Source organism: Epinephelus moara, chromosome 11 (assembly GCF_006386435.1).
Source record: "Epinephelus moara isolate mb chromosome 11, YSFRI_EMoa_1.0, whole genome shotgun sequence".
In the NCBI taxonomy this organism is placed as follows: domain Eukaryota; kingdom Metazoa; phylum Chordata; class Actinopteri; order Perciformes; family Serranidae; genus Epinephelus; species Epinephelus moara.
The window spans coordinates 711,255-732,980 of record NC_065516.1 but is presented as its reverse complement, the minus strand read 5'-3'; the positions used below and the strand labels follow the sequence as shown (position 1 = coordinate 732,980).

The following is a 21,726-nucleotide window of genomic DNA, read 5'->3' as shown; positions in this document are numbered from 1 at the left end:
CATGAGAAAACTCCCTGGGTAGATAATATGGTCTCATGCCAACAGCCAGCAGCTCAATGTCCCTGCAGCAATGCTGTTCCTTAATAGTGATGTGCCCAGAGTTACACCATCTATCATTCACAAACACAGCCAGCCCTCATCCTTTCCTCTTACCGCTGTCCACTGTCCTGTCGTGTCTGATGAGCTGGAATCCGTCCAGCGCGGCGATCGTGTCCGGTACTTCCACGTTCAGCCATGTCTCGGTAAACACCAGCACGCTGCTCTGCCGGTACTCCCTCTGATGGCGAGTCAGTGCCGACAGCTCGTCCATCTTGTTGAGGAGCGATCTTACGTTCATTTATGGGCGTGTACCCCCCACAGTGCTCATACAAAGCAGCATGCAAGACACACTACCAAAAAAACGCAAATATAGGCCTAAACACCTGGGGTTGGCTTTTACTTTTACTTTCACTGGTGAGTTTGTTTTAATGACTGACAATAATACGTCATCATTTTTTATTAATAATATTTTGTATTGAAATAACTAAAACTGTAAAACATATAGTATTTACCTCTTACATGTACTGGAGAAGGAAAAAGTGGTAGAAAATTTAAATACTCAAGTACAAGTACCTCAAAATAGTACTTAACTACAGGACTTGAGTAAATATACTTAACTATATACTTTCCACCACTGGTTTTCTTCTTCTCTTATGTTAATTACAGTATGTCTCATGCACACAGAGTTCCATATTTACCAAAGCAGTGATCTTACCCTCATCACAAACACACACGCACACACAAACGCCAGGGTTCCATGTTATTCTAATGTAGCTGTATGTTTACTGAAGTGATGTTCTCTCATGTTCGTCCTCCATAATTAAACAGCACAGCTCATGAATAAGTAACAAGCCTTGCTATAACACCTAGTCCACACACACACACACACAGGTTAGATGTTGAATGAATATTCTCTCTGTGCTTGCTGTACAGCAGAATACTAAATATGAAATAGAGCAGGACAGAAAGTGGGCAACATGTTCAGTTGTGCGATTTTTCTCATGGAGGTGTCACATGTCTTTAGCTTTGCTTTGTAAACTCAGTCTGTAAAAGCTGCCTCTGCCAGGAAAATTAAAGACGTTTATATTGTGGTACTGGTACTTTTAGTACTGTGATTTAAGACTAATGAGTGCTTCTGCCACCACTGTCTGCTGTACCTCTCCAACTCTTTCTGTGTGTGTGCTGCAGGTGTACGATCACATGCTGAAGCGCTTCGCCCGATTGGAGGAGAAAGTCCTGCAGGAGACCTGCCCCTAAGCTACAGCCACCAATCAGTGTCGTTGAAGAAGTGTGCGCCCTTTGATGAAGATAATAAAAACTTCTTTTTTTTTTAAAAAACAACAACAAGAAACACTTGATTTTGAATACAGATGAAAAGAAATTTGGAAACCTGAATTTGATAAGTGATAGATTAGTACTGCTAGTCAATCAAAAATAATTGATTGATGGCAGTGAATTTTAAAGAGTAACTAAACCCTAAAACCAGCAGATAATCATTGTTTCTGGTTGTATAGTAGTGTTACTGACTGATCCTGCTCAATATCTTGACAGTTTAGTGCAAACTGTTGAAAATCTACATTTTATTTTAAAAATGTGGTATGGAGTGCCCTCTACAGCTTGAAACCTGGTTACTACATTTGAATTTACATTACATTACATTGGAGGCGAATGATTATTTTTCGAGGCGAATGACGTCACTAACCGTCCACGCTAAAGCCTGCCCTCCTCCCTTTACTCCTCCCCTTACTATAAAACCATTCTGTCCGCAGAGAGAGCCAAGCCGTGAGGGAGGGAGGGGTGGATGGATGCGGTGGGCTGCTGCTCTGAGCCCAGGCTCCCAGAGAGGGAGAAATAGAACCGGCCGCCTTGCCTTCTGCCCGTGTGACACAGTTAGGGGCGGTTTTCCAAGCCACCATCGGCACATGAATATAAGCTCCACTGTCGGCAGGGTGAAAAAAAGTCTAAGTGTGGAGATGGGGAGAAGGGTGAACAGGGGGAAAGAGGCCGAGCTGCAGCCGCCTTCCCTTCTGCCTGTGTGACACAGTTAGGGGTGGTTTTCCAAGCCACCATTGGCACAATGAAAATAAGTTGAAGTGTGGAGCGGAGGAGAGGGACCTCTCTCCCCGCAGTGAGGGACAATCTTAACTCCGCCCCCTTCCTCAGCCGCTCGCCTGTCTCACCCCCTCCCTCAGCTCCGCCTATCTTTTCTGAACTTTTTGAAATCAAGCTGTGGGCGGAGTAATGCCCAGAGAGGGGGTTTAGTTCCCATTTAACACATTCTCATCCACCACTCCAACCTGCCTCCTTACCCACTCAGGACTGCTTCCTTGCTTACTTTCATCAGTGCACTGTCACATGATTGCAGCCTTTCAAAATACGTAGAATATGTACAAATTTGGGCGCATTACTTTTTGTAGGCAAATATATGATATCTTACTATATAATGATGAAAACTCTGTCTGTCTGTGGGTGTGTGGGTGTGTCTGTGTCTGACTTGGTCAATCCATGTGAAATTTGGCACAGTGGTAGAGGGTAATGGGAGGATGCGAATGAAGCAATATTACATCAGTTGACCAAAGGGGGGCGCTATAGCAACCGATTGAAATTGCAAACTTTGAATGGGAATACCTCATGCCTTGTATGTCATAGAGACATGAAACTTTGCACAGAGATGCCTCTCCTCATGAGGAACAAATTGCCTCAAGAACCTATAACGTCCGGTTATATAGATTTTCCATCATTTTGAATTTAAAAAAAAAAAATTAAAAAAAAAGTTCATCTCTTCCAAGGAAGTTTGACCGACCTGCATGAAACTCGGTGAACATAATCTAGGGACCAATATCTAAAGTTCCCTCTTGGCAAAAGTTGGAAAACTTATGAAAACTGAGCTTCTATAAAGCAATAAATATTGCGGAGGGCGTGGCTCATCACATAAAGGTGTATAACATCTCAAGGGTTTCACCGATCACCACGCAACTTTGTAGGCATATGACCACACATAATCTGAGGGGACCCCTCCATTATTGACCCAATCAAACAAAATGGGGGCGCTGGAGAGCTAATTTCCTATCTAGGCCTAACAGCCATATTGATTTTTACTAAATATTTGAAGGTTTTCTTATATTCAGGCAGAACAGGATGTAAGGAGATGTGTTTTACCTGCTTGACCATTTCGACTGAGACTGCAGTCTTCCTCAGAAGCGTCATCTGACGTGCTGCTGACGTGTCATATATTAGCTGGTAGGCCTGACAGACCAATCAGAGTCTGTCAGGCCTACCAGCTAATATATGACACGTCAGCAGCACGTCGGATGATGCACAGACCAATCAGAGTCTATCAGGCCTACCAGCTAATATATGACACGTCAGCAGCATGTCGGATGACGCTTCTGAGGAAGACTGGAGTCTCAGTCGAAACTGTCAAGCAAGTAAAACACATCTCCTTACATCCTGTTCTGTCTGAATGTAAGAAAACCTTCAAATATTCTAAATAAGAAGACAGTATGAACCTTATCAATCGATTTTTACTAAACTTGGTAGATATGTAGAACAGGACGCCTCAAGGTGAATGGACAAATTTAACTCTGCTTAAAAATGGCAAAAATGCAACTGATCGCTGTGGCTCCCCCTTTGGCCGAATGTTTGTTTGTTTTTTCTAATTTTTGGTATGACTAAGTCATGGTATGGTATGCTGTACATAATCACGGAAACTGTCAGTGTGTCATTCTGTCATTCTACCAGTGCACCCCACTTTTAAGTCAATACAACATATAAACACTTTAACTATCTGCCTTTCAACGTGCTACCTCAACTACTAATGTACAGTTTTAGCCCACTAACTATCCCACTATTGGCAATGGTACTACTGTACTTTCAATAAAGCAATCGTACTATCAAATTCACAAAAACTCTGTCTGAATACATTGCTCTTCTTAATGGGTTCAGTTGACTATTTAATCTGCAATTTCCTATGACCTGTATCCCAAACATACACCATGTGAAACTGTACATGGGCAACTGTGCACTCAATGGGTATGGACTAGTATATATATATATATATTCTGCAGGAAGGAGTCCCAAAACCCGGAAATTAGTTAGCCTTGTGCGGACTCCCAGTTCCCTCATCACGATGGTAGTAGGTTTTTTGAATATGTTTTTGGTTGGATGTCTGAAATACAATCTGTGGTTAACACAAGCTGAAGAGATGTTCATGTTTTGTTCTATGACATAAAATGAGTCAGTAAATACCCCACTGTGAATTTAGGAGCTTCTTTGTGACTTACCTAACAAGTTGCTACAATAGACTAAAGAATGCCATTGCGCTGAACACAGCCTTACTGTTAAAGCTGGTGAACCAGGAGAGAATGGACTCAAACGCACGACTCAAGAGGCAGTTCAGGTAAGTAAAAAGTCTTTACTGGACAAAATAGGTTTAGGTACACACAGGGAGATCAGTAGAGGCAAAAGTATCCAAAAAGGGACGAGGCAGAGTCAAGTCCAAAAAACCAACAAGGAGGCACAGGGAATCAAAAAGCTGGAACGTCGACACACAAGGAGCTAAGACGAACTGGCACAGAGAGAAAACAAGGCACACACTAAATACTGTGGTGAGGGGAAGGATAACAAGGCACAGGTGAGACTAACCGGGGCGGGACAGACAATCAGACACAGGTGAAGCCATCAAAAGGGAGGGAAAACACACAGGGGCAGGAAGTGAAGTGATCTGAAATGAGAGGAGATGTGAGTTTCAAAGTAAAACAGGAAACAACATAACTGAATAAAAACAACCTAAGAAACCTGAGCTGTGACACCTTACAGCCTTGTTGTGGTGGTGAAGTTAAGTCCTGTGACTGGTGTAGTTTGTTTATAGCCTAACATTAGCTTTGTTCTTCTGGGGATTGCATTTAGGCTTCAATAATCATAAAAGTAGTGTTCATTTGTGAAGATTGTCTTGCTAAACAAAACGTGTAATGGGCTGTATTCACCAGAGCCCTTTTTCCTGAAGCAAATGTATTTTTTAAATTCTTGCAATTGGAGCACTGGAACTGAGTAATGAGGAGCTGAGTGTCTATTCTTTGCTGAGTGCTGCATGTTTGGCATTTTTTTTCCTGAGCACTGAGAGTTGAAAAATGATCAACTTCAGGTTAAAAGCAGCAGTTGTCACTGTCACTACCCAGCAGTCCAATCATAATGGAGGAGGGGCGGGACAAATACCACAAAGACCAACTTACACTTCTTACATGTGTTGGCGCAGTGGCATGTGGAATTTTCACAGGCGAGTATTGTGCATTTTTGTGTAGTTTATTTGTCAAGCCAGGCCTTTAAAATAATTCCTGCAATCACTGTTGTTGATCAAATTAAAGTTAACTTTTTTTTTTTAATTGCTGTTTAGGCATTTTATAATGGATTCGTTCCAGGAAAAAAAGAGGCTAATTTCACAAGTTAGATTTTGGAACAAATCCTTCAACTTCCAGTTTTGGATAATGTTAGTGTTGTGTTACACAAACTGGTGTCCTGACAAAACCATGATGTAATCTAAATGTTCTTTTTGTTAGGTCTAATTTTCAATAAACTAAATGACCTCATGAACGCCACTTTGGTTACAAATACTGTAACTCACACTCTATTGGAGGAAATACTGTTGAGAAGAGGTGGGAGTAAGTCACAAAATCCTGCTTTTATATTACAGTAATGCATGAGTCAGAATCATCTAATGTGATCATATATAGTCGTAGACTACAACAGTCACAGGGGACATTTTTACAGTACTTTTACTAAATGTAATACTTAAAGAACATTTTCCTGATTATACTTATATACTTTTACACCAGTAACATTTTAAATGCAGGAATTGTACTGTATTTTTACAGGGTGGTATGTAACGCCCGCCAATGTAATAACTGTCCACAAACGTAATAAACCACAAATGTAATAAAAATCTGCAGCATTTAATGTAATAAACCCACAAATGTAATAAATTTTCAACAAATGTAATAGCCGCTGCCTACTACAAACGTAACACACGATTTCCCACAAATGTAATAACTATTACGTTTGCAGGGATTTATTATGTTTGTGGGGAAGTGAAAATCTTGTAATAACTTCCCACAAATGTAATAATACAATGAATTAAAGCTGCGAGCAGCGTTGGGCGGGACCTCGGACCCTCGCTGTCGGCCTCCAGCTCACGTAGACGGTGTGAATTAGCCTATTCATAAGAGTCAGAAGGTCGATAAAACAAGCAATGTCAATAGAACGCAAGGTCATTTTTGGCAATGAACCCATGACTTGGGAGTAGAACTTTGATGGCTTCTGAAAACCAAACTACTGACAAGGACATCAATCAATCAATCAATCAATCAATCTCACAAATCAAAATTTGCCTCACAGGGCTTTACAGCATCCAACATCCCTCTGTCCTCAGGACCCAATGAGACAGAAGGGGAGACAGAGAGAGATGCAAGACAGACGGTAATTTTAATAGCTTACAACAACATTAATGAAAGTAATAATATTATGACTATAATTCTGGCTATTGTGGTACAATATGTTGAAAGTATATTTTAATATCTGATAGTATACATATGTGACAATAATAATAATAAGTAGAAGTATGACACACACACACACACACACACAGCACAAAGACGTCAGCCTCTGTCCTTGTAACAGCAATGAGGAATTCAACCCAAGTCAGTGAGGTAAGCTTGCTATTAATGGTAACGTTACCAGTTAGCTAATGTTAGACAGTTTGATTTTAACAGAATTGTTACAGTTAACAAGTCAGTAGCCAACGTTTGTATTTACAGTGAGTGAGCTGACAATGACGTAACATGGATGAGAGGAATTTCCTACCACCTCGGTCAACCAGAGATCTGATGAAATGTTGTCAGACCAGTGTTACTAGCTAACATTAGCAAACTTTATCTACTATTTTCTACCTGCTAGGTCAACCATTCCCAGTGGTTTGATGAAATGCTGTCAAGCTAACGTTACTAGTTAACATTAGCTAACATTAGCTACTATTTTCTACCTACTAGGTCAACCATTCCCAGAGGTCTGGTGAAACAGAGAAGTTGTCACAACATATTGTAATTGCATCCAACTCAAGGTGTGTTTAACAGGGTTGCTAACTTTGGTCAGAGGGCTGGAGTGAGATTTTACGTTGTGACGTAATATCTGCAAGTGCGTGTGTGGTCATGAACATACATGGACACAGCAGCACTTTTTTTTTACCTTAAAAGAGTTAGTATGCACATGTGGCAAACAGAGGAAATGAGTGTAGGTTAACATATTCATATCTATAGGCCTACGACTCACATACGTCTAGATGCTCAATATTTGTTTTACAGCGCAGATCAAGGTCAATTTCATCAATTTGATGGTAGTATTTTTCATCATAAATGTGTTTTAGTTATTCAGGCAGGGCACATGGTTTCATAACACAGTAAAATGTAAATCTGTTGGCAATTTGCTTACGTTTGTAAGCCAGTAGGCAACCAGTGTAGGAGAACTGGGGAAGAACGAAGTAGCATGAAGTTCAGGGTAGCCCCACAAGACCTAAACTTGCTTTCTGAGAATAGTATGCGGTCCGGTCAAGCCACATGATGGGCTGGCCTGAGAGAGTGACATTGATGGTGAAAGAGTAACAGTCACGCCAGATGTCGGTCTCGTGAGAGTTGGCAACCCTGGTTTAACACAGCGCTTTAATGTTTAGCATTAGTTTAGCATTATTTCAGACTGAAGACTAAGGTCTTCTACAATTTTCAGTTCTTGAATCATTCTTTGATTTTTTTTTTTTCAGTTTAATCGATTGTAACAGGTGTAAACAACAAAAATCATAGGCATTTGTTCAGTGTCAGTAGCATAGATTGTATATAAAAATGGACAACAATTCTCCACTTACCCCCACTGTACAAAACTGAAGCCAATATATCCCAAATAACATTTTTGGGAAAAATTTGTTTGACATGTACTTTGAGTTTTTTGTTTGGCCCATATCTTACCTGCTAACATGGAGGGGGCAGTGTTTATGACCTATACTGCAGCCAGACACGAGGGGGCAATCAAGATGTTTCGGCTTCTCTTTTAAGGAAGTGTCTAGCTTTATATACAGTCTATACTCTATAATTGGACAGGGCACTGATGTATGATATCATATGCAAAGAGCAATATGCTTAGGACACCTAAATGGCCAGCAGCAGCCCTGTGTCTATGAATAAGAAAGGGTTATTTCATGTTGATAGAGAAAATGTCTTTCCTAACCCCTCTCGCCTATTCACACAACAGGAGTACAGTATCTCACATAAGTGAGTACACCCCTCCCATTTTTGCAAATATTTCATTATATCTTTTCATGGGACAACACTATAGAAATGACACTTTGATATAACTTAAAGTAGTCAGTGTACAGCTTGTATAGTAGTATAGATTTACCTTCCTCTGAAAATTACTCAAAACACAGCCATCAACATCTGAACAGCTGGCAACATAAGTGAGTACACCCCACAATGAACATGTCCAAATTGTGCCTAAAGTGTCAATATTTTGTGTGCCAACCATTATTATCTAGCACTGCCTTAACCCTTTTGGGCATGGAATTCACCAGAGCTCACAGGTTGCTTCAGGAATCCTCTCCCACTCCTCCATGATGACATCATGGAGCAGATTGATGTGAAGACACCTTGTGCTACCCCACCTTCAGCTTGAGGATGGCCCACAGGTGCACAGGTGAGTTTAGGGCTGGATACATACTTGGCCAGTCCATCACCTTTACCTTCAGCTTCCTCAGCAAGGCAGTTGTCATCTACTAGGTGTGTTTTGGGTCATTATCATGTTGGAAAACTGCATTGCGGCTAGGGTTGGGACTCGTTAGGACTTTAACGATTCCGATTCCTTACTGATTCCTTCTTAACGGTCCGATTCCTTACCGATTCCTCCTACATTATATTCATTATACTTGCTATACTTAAACAAGTAAACACAAATGCAATCATACAAATACAAAAACTTTATTCTAACTGTTGTGCAGTACAATTGTGTGTGGTGTGTATTTCAGATTTAGAGCTTGTATCATCTCTCTGAGAATATATAACAACAAAAAGTGACTCTCTGATTTCTACAGTAACACTATTACCTCAAATTAACCACAACAATGTAATAAAAAATACTTATATGCATTCATGCTTGAGCACTGTTACGTGACAACACCTGAACAGAACACACACACACATTTGCTGTTTGTTTCTATCTCTCCCCTCGCTGGAAGCGGACCTCCCGCCGCCAGCCTCCACCTTGATTAAACGCTGAAAATTAAATAAAAGAGGGGGACAGGTGTCTCCTATTTTAATTATTTTGTTATATTTCTACCGCTCCCCTCGCTGGAAGCGTTGGACCTCCCGCCGCCCGCTCCCACCGCACGCTCCCGTCTCAAACACGGAGGTCTCCCTCTCCGCTGAGCACCCGGCGCACGCCCAGCCTGTTAAATAGCCTGTAACCATGACAACTGTGTGACACAAACTCAGTGCTTTAGTGATTAGATAATGTCGGGCTCGGTCGGGTTCGGACAGAAATATGCGGCCCGTGCCGCACTCTAATGGAAATGCATGTGACATTTTTTTTTTTTTTTTTTACAATCTAGGAATCGTTTGCAGGAACCGTTACGCCAAATGTGATGGAACTGGTTCCAGAATGTAAAAATGTAAAAATAATTAGGCAATAAACATCAAAACACAACATTAGATGTCATATTTAGGTTTATATTCAACTAAGCATTGTGTGATCCATGTACTGTATTTTTTATTTATTTATTTTTTATCGAAACACAACACGGGAGCGGGATGGGACAGGAGTCATGGGACTAGGACATGACGGGATTTTTTTTTTTTTCGTTTTCATGGGATTGGGACGGGATGGGATTATTTTTGTGGGAGTGGGATGGGACAGGACTGTCAAAAGAATTACTTCATAATGACCCTTAAAACAACAGAGACCGGAGCCGAAATATCAAAGTTTAACAGAATTTATTTTCTTGTACAAGAAGGAGCGTTTCACAGTGCAACACACAAGATGAGGTTACAGAGAAAAGGCTCCCTGAGGAGCATCTACTGCAAGTTTTTATACAGCATAAGTGGGCGTTGGAGTTCAGGCGTTTCAGTTCCTCTAAACCCCCTGCCAGACTGACCCCCAGATGACATGCTCTCGACCTGTCTCCGACCCTTGGTTTCTCTGTCTTCCTCTTACAAATATAGTGCTAAACTTCCTTTAACCTTAGCTGATGAGTCTGCTGATGTTGCAGTGTTGCAGTACAAAACAGGAACAATTCATCATGACTTGTGTAAAATAGTAGCACACACACACAGTGTAATCATAATTTTTATAACATTTCCCCCGTTTGTACTCAAAAAATACAAAAGATACAATAATAAAAATGTCATACTTGCATGATTCTCTTGACAACCGATGTGGGAGCGAAAAACCTGTCTGGCAGTTCTTCATCATTCTTGTCATTTCATTCTGTTTCTTTCGGACAGGAAAATTCTCCTCACGGCCCTGCTGCCCCGGCGGCCATTAATTAGTGTCAAGCAGTGTTTCAATCACATTTGTATGCTTAATCACATTTCATAACTTTATAAACATCGATTCTGACAATAATCATTGTATATGAACATTTCTTATGCATTCTAAAAAACTAAAAAGAAGTTGTCCTCAGTCGGGCTGATCAACTCATTGGACCCGATGTGTGGACCTTTCCCTGCCTGAGGATCCTCTCCCTGAGGCATGAAAGAAAATGGAAAAAACTATAAATGTATTTACAATGTACTGTCAGTCTTTTTCTCTTAAGCATACATTACATCAGAACCCTATAACTTCCTCTTGGATTTTCTATAGGTTCATCATTATGCTGTGGAATAAAGATTAAACAGTTGTCACATCACCAGCCGGTGTCTCATTTCCAATGTGCTCGTAGATGGTCTCCTCTCTTACGTTGAGCGTAACATACTCTCCATAGCCCTCTTCATCTCTGCGTCTAACTACGACATGTCCTCCGATCAGTGCATGGATCTCGTAGTCATTATCTGTGGGGACAGGCTGAAAGAACAGCTGTTGCTTCGTTAGGGTAGTGGTAATCAATCTTTGCATTAATTCTCTCAGGCATGGAATGCAACAACAACCACAAGTGACTAGAATAGCAAGCATGATTCCCACTGACAATTTCATGGCCTTAATGGTGTGTGCCCATTTCCCAAACGTGCTTTCCAGCCAACTTGTGAAAGGATCTGTGATACCTGAATTTTCTGCCAACTCTTCCGCCAGTGACGTCAGTCCCTCCAATGCCTTCGTGATGCTTCCGTCAGGAGCAGTGTTGTTGGGAATGAACGTGCAATTTCCTAACATCTTACATACTCCTCCTTTGTTAGCTAATAGCATATCTAAAGCTATTGTGTTCTGCCAGGTCATCAAGCTAGTTTTGTCCAATTGCTCGTGGACGCCTTTAAGTCCATCACGAGAGTGATTAATGAAGCGTTGTTGGTTGTAATAGATGTAATTTATCCAATCTACATTTTTATTTACCGTCACCCACCAAGCAAAGAGTGATTCAAATCTCGCTGCTACCTGATTCCTGGCCTTGAACTCATCTGGGACACCCCAGGGAATGCCAATTGAATCCAGATAGACTCTAGAATCAAATGAAGTAGGTATTGCCAAGTTGCGTTTCTCTGTGCGTTTCTTCTGGCGTCAGTTTGGGAAACTGTGGACTCAAGGGAAGCAAGTATGTAGTCATCATTAAGTGAATTAGTGCACAGGTACCATACCAGAGTTTAGGTAACTTGGGTCTTAACTTATCTCCTCCACAGTACCACCATGTATCTGAATGTGCATATTCATGATTATTTACCAGGTCATCAGTACGTAATCCCATAGGGTTTCTTCCTCACCGCAATTGTAGTGTTACAACCGGTCAGGGTTTCCACTTCTTGTCCTCCGTTCAATCCGCGTGGTCTAGACAGGCAGGTATAATTCCCCTTGTACGGTACAAACCATGGTGGAATAACCTTAGTGGGGACAGCTGGAAACAGATACTTGAGAGCGGTACAGTTATTCTTAGGAGAGTCAGTTTTATACAGAGTGAGCATACACTTGAACCCTTCAGGATCATTGTGAGAATTAAGTGGAAAGGGAACTGTTCCCAACGATGGCCTTGCTCCTGCGCAGGCTATGCAGTCAGTGGCTAGTCTGGAACTCTTAGTGGTGAAAGAAATCCATTGTAGCCATGCATTATTGTTCTTATTACCTGTCTCTAATTCTAGTACGTCCTGTAAGTCATCAACCTTTATATACTGTACTGGGTTGTTTCTATCTGTTGCGATAGGTGGCAGTGTGGTAGTCATAGTCATGTCATGAAGGCGATCATCTGGCCCTGCAGGTAGAGGTGGAGAAGTTGTCCCTGAATCTATGACCTCTAAACCTAAGTGTCCCATAGGGTCGTCTCCTTTAACATATGCTGCTAGTACGAAAGTCATTGAATCCTCAGGACAAGGATCCTTTACAGTTATTATCAAGGGATTACATTCTCCTTTACCGCACCCTGGTTGGTGAGCAGGTTTAAAAATGGTGAGCCTATCTAACAGTGGTGGTCATGTTCCTCCGCAGGTCTCGGATTTTGCTATCCACGGCTTTTCTGAGTTTAGCTTTGATTGTACCATTTGCTCTTTCCACTAGACCTACTGACTGTGGATGATAAGAACAATGATATTTCATTTTAATGGAAAATAGTTCACTCAGTTTAGCAATTACCTTATTCCTGAAATGAGGTCCATTATCACTGTATATGATTTCTGGAAACTCAAATCTTGGTGCAATACGTGTTGCTAAGGCTTTAGCTACTGTTATCGCATCATTTCTTACTGTTGGAATGACTTCAATCCGTTTTGAATATAAGTCTATGATTACTAAGCAGTATTTTTTGTTTTCACTTTTATTCAATTCAATGAAATCCTTGCATATAGTATGAAATGGGTATTGTGCATTAGGCATCCTGCCTGGTCTTGGTCTGAATCTACCTTGAACATTCTGTTTTCCACACACCAGACATGATGCACAAAAACTTTTTGCATAATTTTGGAATCCATAGGTTGTATATATTTTGTTTATTAGTTCATACATCCCTCCTGTTGACGTATGGGTTAATCCATGCGTCAATACTGCTGCAAATCAAAATCACTTTTTTGGAAGAATGTACTTTCCTTCTGGTCATTTCTATAATTCATTTTCAGATGATGTCGCCCCTTTCTTTGCCCAGAACTGTTTTTCTGAGTCGGGCGAGTTTTGTTGCATGTCTTTTAAAATATCATGATCAATGTGAGTAATTTGCTCAGCTGTCTATATGTCTTGGTAGTCTTGTCGGGCTGCAGCCGCTTTCGCTTCCTCATCTGCCTTCCGGTTTCCCTGTGAGATTGGATCATTTCCGGAAGTGTGAGCAGCACATTTACATACTGCTGTCTGCAGTGGCAGTTGTATAGCTTCTAATAAGGCTAAGATCAAGTCAGTGTGCAAAATCGACTTTCCTGTGGATGTGATCATACCTCTATTTTTCCAATGTTGTACGAAAATATGTAAGGTGTTAAAGGCATATGCGCTATCAGTATAGACAGTCACTCTCTTCCCTGCTCCTTTAACACTATCCATGGTTTAGACCCTTCTTATGATAGTAAGATTTCTGCAGTTTGTAATGATAGGATTTCATCTACTTCTGTCTCACTATCTGCCGATATATGTGTGAGTGTAGGTGTGGGTGCATGACCTGATTCTAAAGCTAGTCATGCAGAGTGGTTTCTTTCCTACTCTTCTTGTCTGGGTTCCGCTCCTCCGCTCTCCCGTCTCTCCTGTCGCCCTCCTCTCCTCCTTCCCGATTTCTTTGGAGCTTTGCAGTCTTTCGCATAGTGTCTAGGCTTGCCACAATTGTAGCACACATCCGTTCCACTGCCCTCACCGCCCGCTCCTCCTCCTCCTCTGTGGTTTTTCTGGTCGTTGTTGCCTCGGAAGAAAATTTCATCAGTGTCATCATTATCATGCAAGAATGTATCTGCAGCTTTTCTTTTTTTTTTTGCTTCAATTGTCTCTTCTGCGTGGGTTGCATAATCAATGGTTCTCTGCAACCCCTAATTTTTCCAGCCAATCAAATGTTTGACCACAAATTGGCTAATTTCTGGCCTAAATCCTATCAGGAGTGCATTTTTCAATTGCATGCTGTATGGACTGTTATCAGCACCGTCTACTGGTACGCCACTGTGTATGCGGAACACTTTTCTCATTCTCTCGACAAAGAGTGGCACAGTCTCTGTAGATGTATTCTGACACTCTTGAGTAGTTTGCCTGTCCTCTGTAATGTGCAACTACTCTTGCTAGCAGTGGATCTACCCGTACAGCATACTGCGCATGACCATAAGAGATGGGGTTGTCATTATCAAGGGGATCCCAGTTCCCTTTTATTTGGCCCCATAGTTTTGGCACTACTGTTCTGACTGCTCTTTCTACTTCTATTGAGTTTAGCTCAAAACTCTTGAAGAGTTGATTCATCTCTTCAGTAAAGGCTTCCCCGTCTTCTTCAGGGCGAGTTATGGTTTTGGTTGCATTTCTTACATCCTGATCTGTCCATGCTCTAAATACCTTTACTGTAAGTGGTTGTGCCGCTCCATCTACTTCCACACCTGCTCTAGGGTTTGGGAGTTCAATCATAGGTGCGAGGAGAACTACACCATATGTTTCATCATCTAGATCTATCTGTCTGCGGCTCATTTTGTCATTCATGTGTGTAGTGTGTGTATTACTGTATATCGTACCGCGTCGTGTCCTCCGAGGAGACTGAGGATCTTGAGGAGTCTCTTCCTTCTGCGGGATGATGTTACCCATTGTGAAGGGGTTGTGAGGGGAGGGGGAGGCAAGAGGTGGAGAAGTCGGTGGTGCTGAAGAAGGAGGAGGAGGACATGGCAGAGGTTCGGGGTAGGGCGGAGGATCCGGACGGAACCCACATGGCACGTAGCTGTCATCACCCTGTCGGTCTCGTGCAGAATACAAGACATGATATATGTTATTACTCTTTTCTCTATTCTGTTGAGCTTCCTGTTGCTTATAATAATAATAATACATTTTATTTATACAGCGCTTTTACAGCTCTCAAAGACGCTTTACATTTAAAAACAAAGAAAAGAAGTACAAACATGTAAGTGCAAAGAGATAAACAGAAGACAAGGACAATATAAAACAACAAGGTGCAAAAGCATAGTGCAAAACAAAGAAAAGGAGGGCACGAGGAACCGAGAACGAAAAGCTAATGTTAAAGGTTAAAAGCGGATTTGAAAAGGTGGGTTTTGAGGAGTGATTTGAAGGTGGATGGATTTGGACAGTCAAGGATGTGTATAGGGAGGGTTTTCCAGAGGGAGGGGGCGGCTATGGAGAAGCCTCTGTCACCCCAGGTTCGGTGCTTGGTCCTGTGTGGAGGTGAGAGGAGGTTTTTGTCGGATGATCGAAGGTTGCGGGAGGGAGTGTGATGGTGGAGCATGTCCGTGAGGTAGGAGGGGGCCTGGCTGTGGAGGGCTTTGTGGGTGAGGAGGAGGATCTTGAAATTGATTCTGTACGGGACAGGGAGCCAGTGTAGGTTTTGCAGGACAGGGGTTATATGTTCACGGGAGCTGGTGTGGGTGAGGAGGCGGGCAGCAGAGTTTTGGATGTACTGAAGTTTGTTGAGGACTTTGGATGATGAGCCGTAGAGGATGCTGTTGCAGTAGTCCAGTCTTGAGGTGATGAAAGCATGGGTGAGAGTTTCAGCGGCAGAGAAGGAGAGTAATGGACGGAGGTGGGGAATATTTCTAAGGTGAAAGAAGGCAGGTTAGGGGAGGCGGCTGATGTGATGTTCAAATGAGAGGTTATTGTCGAAGATGATACCAAGGTTGCGGATTAATGGGGAGGGAGAGAGGGTGTTGTTGTCAATGCTGAGGGTGAAGTTTTGTGTTGCTGAAGAGAAGGATTTTGGGCCGATGAGTATTATTTCAGATTTGTCACAGTTGAGTTTGAGGAAGTTGGCTTGCAGCCATGATTGGAGTTCAGTCAGACAGTTGGTGAGGGTAGAGCGGGTGGCCGGGGTGATGGATTTTGTGGAGATGTAGATTTGGATGTCGTCAGCATAGCAGTGGAAATGGAGACCATGACAATGGATGATGGAACCAAGGGGGAGTAGGTAGATGATGAAGAGGAGAGGACCAAGCACCGAGCCCTGAGGGACACCTTGAAGCAGGGGGACGGTGGCAGAGGTGCAGTTGTTGACGTGGATGAACTGATGTCTGTCGGTGAGGTATGATTTGAGTCAGGAGAGAGCAGAGGCAGTGATGTTGAGGGAAGTTTGTAGGCGGGAGAGCAGAGTGGTGTGGTTGATGGTGTCAAAGGCAGCAGTGAGGTCGAGGAAGATGAGTATGTTGAGGTGGCCAGAGTCGGCAGAGAGGAGGAGGTCGTTAGTGATTTTGAGGAGGGCGGTTTCGGTACTGTGTTGAGGGCGAAATCCGGATTGAAATGGTTCATATAGTTCATGAGAGCGGAGGTGGGTTTTGATTTGGGAGGCGACAACACATTCCAGAATTTTTGACAGAAAGGGAAGGTTTGAGATGGGACGGAAATTTGAGATGACGTCAGGGTCCAGGCCGGGTTTTTTGAGGATGGGGGTGAGATGACGTCAGGGTCCAGGCCGGGTTTTTTGAGGATGGGGGTGACAGCAGCCAGTTTCAGGGATTTAGGGATAGAGCCAGAGGTGAGGTTGAATATGGTGGGGGGGGGGGGGGGGTTGCTGAGTTGAGAGTAGATGGTTTCGATCTTTGATTGAAAAAATGCCAGGAAGGAGTTGCATGTGTCAGTTGTGATGGAGGAGAGGGTGTTGTCGCAGGGTTTGAGGAGTTTATTGACGGTGGAAAAGAGAGTCTTGGGGTTATTGGAGCCAGAGTGAATGAGTTGTGAGTAGTAGTTGGACCGGGCGGCAGTGAGGGCGTCTTTGTAGTTTGAAAGGTGGTCTGTATAGGCATGGAGATGGACTGTGAGACTGTTTTTTTTGTGAAGTCTTTCAAGCTGGCGCTTACGGGTTTTCATGTGACGGAGTTCAGGAGTGTACCAGGGAGATGAGTGAGTGAATGAGACAGTTTTGGTCTTTAAAGGAGCCAGTTTTTCGAGGCAGAGGGACAGTGTGTTGTTGTAGTGGGTGACCAGGTCAGAGGGGTTTGGGGTCAGCGGGGTGGTGGATGCGGACAGCGTGTTTGCCAGTGAGTCAGAGAAAGCTGAGGGGGAGATGGACTTGATATTTCTGAAGGATATGTTGCGTGTGAGTTTTGGGGGAGGGAGTGGGGTCTTGAAGTCCGCAGTGATGGCCAGGTGATCCGAGATGTGGAGGTTGGTACTGGAGAGTTGGTGGAGGGTGAGACCGGCGGAGCAGACTAGGTCCAGGATGTGGCCGCGACAGTGGGTGGGGAAGTTGACATGCTGGGTGAAGTGAAGGCAGTGGAGCAGTTTCAGGAGGTCTATTGCACTTTTGCAGTTTGGATCATCAATGTGGATACTGAAGTCCCCCAGCAGGAGAATTGAAGGGGATACGGCGGATAGCTGGGTGAGGAATTCAGCGAGGTCTGAGAGGAAGGAGTTGTTTGGTTTGGGAGGGCGGTAGATGATGGCGATGACCAGGGAAGTGGGACCAGACAGTTTGAGGGTGACTTGTTCGAAGGACTGAGCAGGAGGTATGGAGATTGTGGATATTTTAAAGCGTTTCTTGTAGATGGCAGCAACGCCACCACTCCGTCCGTCTGGGCGGAGTTTGTCGGTGTAGGTGTAGTCATTGGGTGTGGTCTGGTTTAGGGAGAAGTAATCCAGGGGTTTGTGCCAGGTTTCGGTGAGGCAGAGGAAGTCCAGTTTATTGTCAGTGATAAATTCATGTAGGATGGCACTTTTGTTGGTCAGTGAGCAGGTGTTGAGTAGAGCCAGTTTTAGGTGTTGTTGGGTTTGAGTAGCACAGGGGGTGGCAGGAGTGCAGAAGATGGGGGATAAGTTTTTGTAATTTACAGTCTTAGTGCAGTAAGGGCGGGTGGTCTGTGCTTTATGATGGACTGTATGGGGAATGTCTCAGGTGGGAGGGTTAATGTTTGATATGGTCAGACGGGGGCACTGGTGAGCGGGGCTGTGCTCTGTGCTGCAGTTGGAACGGGGTGAGGAAGTGTGTCGGTGGAGGGGGCGTGTGATGTAAATAGTCATGCACGTGGTGCGTGATGTACGGCATGCTGAATATTGGCTGCCAACATGCGGCTTCCCAGGGAGGTAGGGTGAATGCCATCGTGTTTGAAGAAAGAGGGACGGTTCCAGAAAAGATTAAAATTGTCGGTGAAGTTGAAGCCTCGAGCGTAGCAAGCAGGAGCCAGGTATTCAGCAGGAGCAGCCTGGAGAAGCGAGTGTCCCCGCGACCAAGTGTGGGAATGGGACCGGAGATAAAAAACGGACTTTCCACAAGTGCGTAGGAAGCCCAGGAGGGAGGTGAAAGCACTTTTGGTCAGCTCAGAGGCACCCTGAGCCAGGTTATTTGTCCCTATGTGCACCACGATGCGGGTAATGGAGGAAGGGAGTGACTGCAGCAGCCCAGGGAGTTTTCCCAGGATTACCGGGACTGTGGCTCCGGGGAAACAACAGGTGGTGGCATTGAAGAAGCGGATATTCCTTGTGATGGAGTCTCCGATATTCAGGGTGGTTGGAGGGAAGAGCGGGCGAGGAAGGGTTTTTGCCGGGTTGGATGGTGGTGAGCCAGCGTCCGGGCCGTCAGCTGGCCGCGGGATCGGTGACCGGGCACGGCCGGACAGGTGTGGCGGTGGATCGGCCGTTACGGCCCTAGGAGGAGGAGAGTCTGCCAGGAGCGTGGGGTGGAGGAGGCCTCCGGAGCGTCTGAGGACGGCTTCCTTCAGGAATTTGCGACGTGAAGCAGAGGTAGTTGTCCGGGAGGAGAGCTGGTGTTCCGAGACCGCAGCAGAGCCACTCTGGGTACCGGCGGGTGCTGGCGAGGAGGAGGGCTCCACGTCACCCATTGGCGCCGGGCTGCAGGGGCGGCGAGCCGCGGGTACTCCGCCAGCTGCCAGTGTGGAGCCAGCCACGATGATCCCAGAGGCAGGGCAGCTGGAGCGGGGACGCCATCAGCCGCAGGTGTAGGACTAGCTGACGTTACCCCAGATGTGGAGCCACCTGAGCCCGAGGGCGAAGCACCAGTAGCCGCAGGTGGAGAGGGGCCAGCGGCTTTTCCAGAGCCAGGCATTGCACAACCACCAGCAGCAGTGTGCAGAGAGCTATCTACGTCTTCTTGTCACCTAGCGACCCTTTCTTCTTTTTCCCTTTTTCTTCTCTCAATGCCAGCTTGTCTGGCTCTTGCCTCTATCAGCCATGACTTGGCCTGTAGTAGGCCCTCTTCTTTGAACTTTCCCTGTTTACCTTCTGAAATTGCCTTCACTAAATCTTCACAAGCTTCTACATCTAGTTTCCCTGCAAAGTCATACCTTTTTGCCATATCTTGAGATATTTAACATTACCAGGATGTAACATTTTCATGCGTTTGGCGCCTCCACCATATTGCTCTACTTGTGGTCTCTTACAACTACAACAGTTACCCATTGTAGGTCAAAGTTTATTATTCTTATATTTATATGTAGTGTATTATAATAGGATTAGTATAGTAAGGCTATTTAATTTATTCAGTTTTCTTATTCTCCCCTTAACAGCCAACCAGTTTGTATGGAGTTCACCCGAGCAACTGGTCCGTTCAGTGAAATATATGGACTTTTCGTTTACACCGTTAGGTTTCCAGTCCCCAGACAATTTGTTGACACCGTGGGGGTACCCTTGTCTGGTTTTTATTTCACTGAGACACTGTTCATTTCACTGAGACACTGTTAATAACTACCACATTTAACAAAACTTTAAAACAATCACATAAAACGAACACACAAATAATAAGTTATGATTTTATCAGAGTCCCAGACTCCCCAGTATTATTTATCAAGTCCCTGACTTACAAATAACACTATCCTGCGAAGTCCCAGACTTCTCTTGACGTCTTTTTGTTAACTCAGGCCTGAGGGATTAGTTTTTCCAATTGTCCTTCCAAAGACATTAGCTTCTAAGTCCCTGACTTAGGATTAACTCTTAAATGATTAAAATTAATCAAAGCCTACCCTTTAACTGGGTCCTTCGGTCCGTCTCTCTCTTTGGTCGACCCCGTCACTGTCTCCTCTCCCAGCCGGTCCTGGCCCTCTCTGCCAAAACAGGGTTTTAAGAACTCCGCGGTGGAGGTCTTTGGTTGTGTTCTTGCAAGGCCTTTAACAGGTCCGTTGCCTTTTGAGGAGAGCAGTTATTGGGGTCCCTGTTCGGGCGCCAAAATGTCAAAAGAATTACTTTGTAATGACCCTTAAAACAACAGAGACCGGAGCCGAAATATCAAAGTTTAACAGAATTTATTTTCTTGTACAAGAAGGAGCGTTTCACAGTGCAACACACAAGATGAGGTTTCAGAGAAAAGGCTCCCTGAGGAGCATCTACTGCAAGTTTTTATACAGCATAAGTGGGTGTTGGAGTTCAGTCGTTTCAGTTCCTCTAAACCCCCTGCCAGACAGAAATATAGTGCTAAACTTCCTTTAACCTTAGCTGATGAGTCTGCTGATGTTGCAGTGTTGCAGTACAAAACAGGAACAATTCATCATGACTTGTGTAAAATAGTAGCACACACACACAGTGTAATCATAATTTTTATAACAAGGACTGAAAATCAACTCCCGTATCACCCTCTAAGTCAGATACCCCTCGCTCTTTCACAGCTCCACCCTCTTGCCCAAATATAGTCACCACTGGCTTTAAAAAACCAAGATGGTGATGGCCGAAATGCCAAACTTGAGGCTTCAAAACAGGAGTCCAAGAACCTATTAGTGACCTCATGGTAGCTATGTCCATTACTATTACAGTCTGTGGTGGGAACCCTACTGATAGTTCAGTTCAAATTTGAATGAAACTTGACTTTTGTCTCTTTCCCTTTTCACATCTTCCCTCTGTCTTGTCCCTCTCTCACTATTTTTTCTCTCTTTATCTCCTCCTCTTGCCTCTCTCCACGTGTCTTCTCTGTTCTGATCCTTCACAATCCCTCTCTCTGACTCCCTCTCCTATACTTCTGTCATTATACCCAGTGATGTCATCAAATTATAGACCTGAGGTTGATAAAGGTTGGCTGCTCTGTGTGTGTGTGTGTGTGTGTGTGTGATCACGTGCACATCATTTTCTCCCCGGTGACTAATGCCTCAGCCATGGGAGATTGAGTTCGATTGAGAGGGGCTTTGCTGTGTGTGTGTGAAATGCGGCAGAAGAGAATGGGTTCACACGAGGAGACGGGCACTGCAGAGACTCAGTCACACGCATGTGTGTCTGCATGTGTGTGTGTGTTCGGCCTATAGCATTTACAGCGGTGCGGAGGAGGAAAAGGGGGGCTCTGAGCTGTCCTTAGATGACACACCCAAGAGAGCTGCTGCTGCCGTGTGTGTGTGTGTGTGTGTGTGTGTGTGTGTGTGTGTGTGTGTGTACGTACGTGTGTGTGTGTGTGTGTGTGTGTGTGTGTGTGTGTGTGTGTGTGTGTGTGTG

General features: G+C 44.0%; 1 protein-coding gene across 5 annotated transcripts in view; it reads left to right on the top strand.

The window, feature by feature from the left end:
* The window catches only part of xylb (xylulokinase homolog (H. influenzae)), a 192,981-nt gene that overhangs the window by 165,897 nt on the left and 5,358 nt on the right, over positions 1 to 21,726 (top strand). The window contains exon 19 of one of the 5 annotated variants that reach the window (XM_050056651.1): positions 1,228 to 4,389. The exons of the other annotated variants lie outside the window; for them this stretch is intronic. Coding sequence (XP_049912608.1) covers positions 1,228 to 1,296 — 69 coding nt within the window. The 3' untranslated portion in view covers positions 1,297 to 4,389. Of the gene's footprint in view, positions 1 to 1,227; positions 4,390 to 21,726 lie in introns of those variants that run through there. 5 annotated transcript variants of the gene reach the window in all.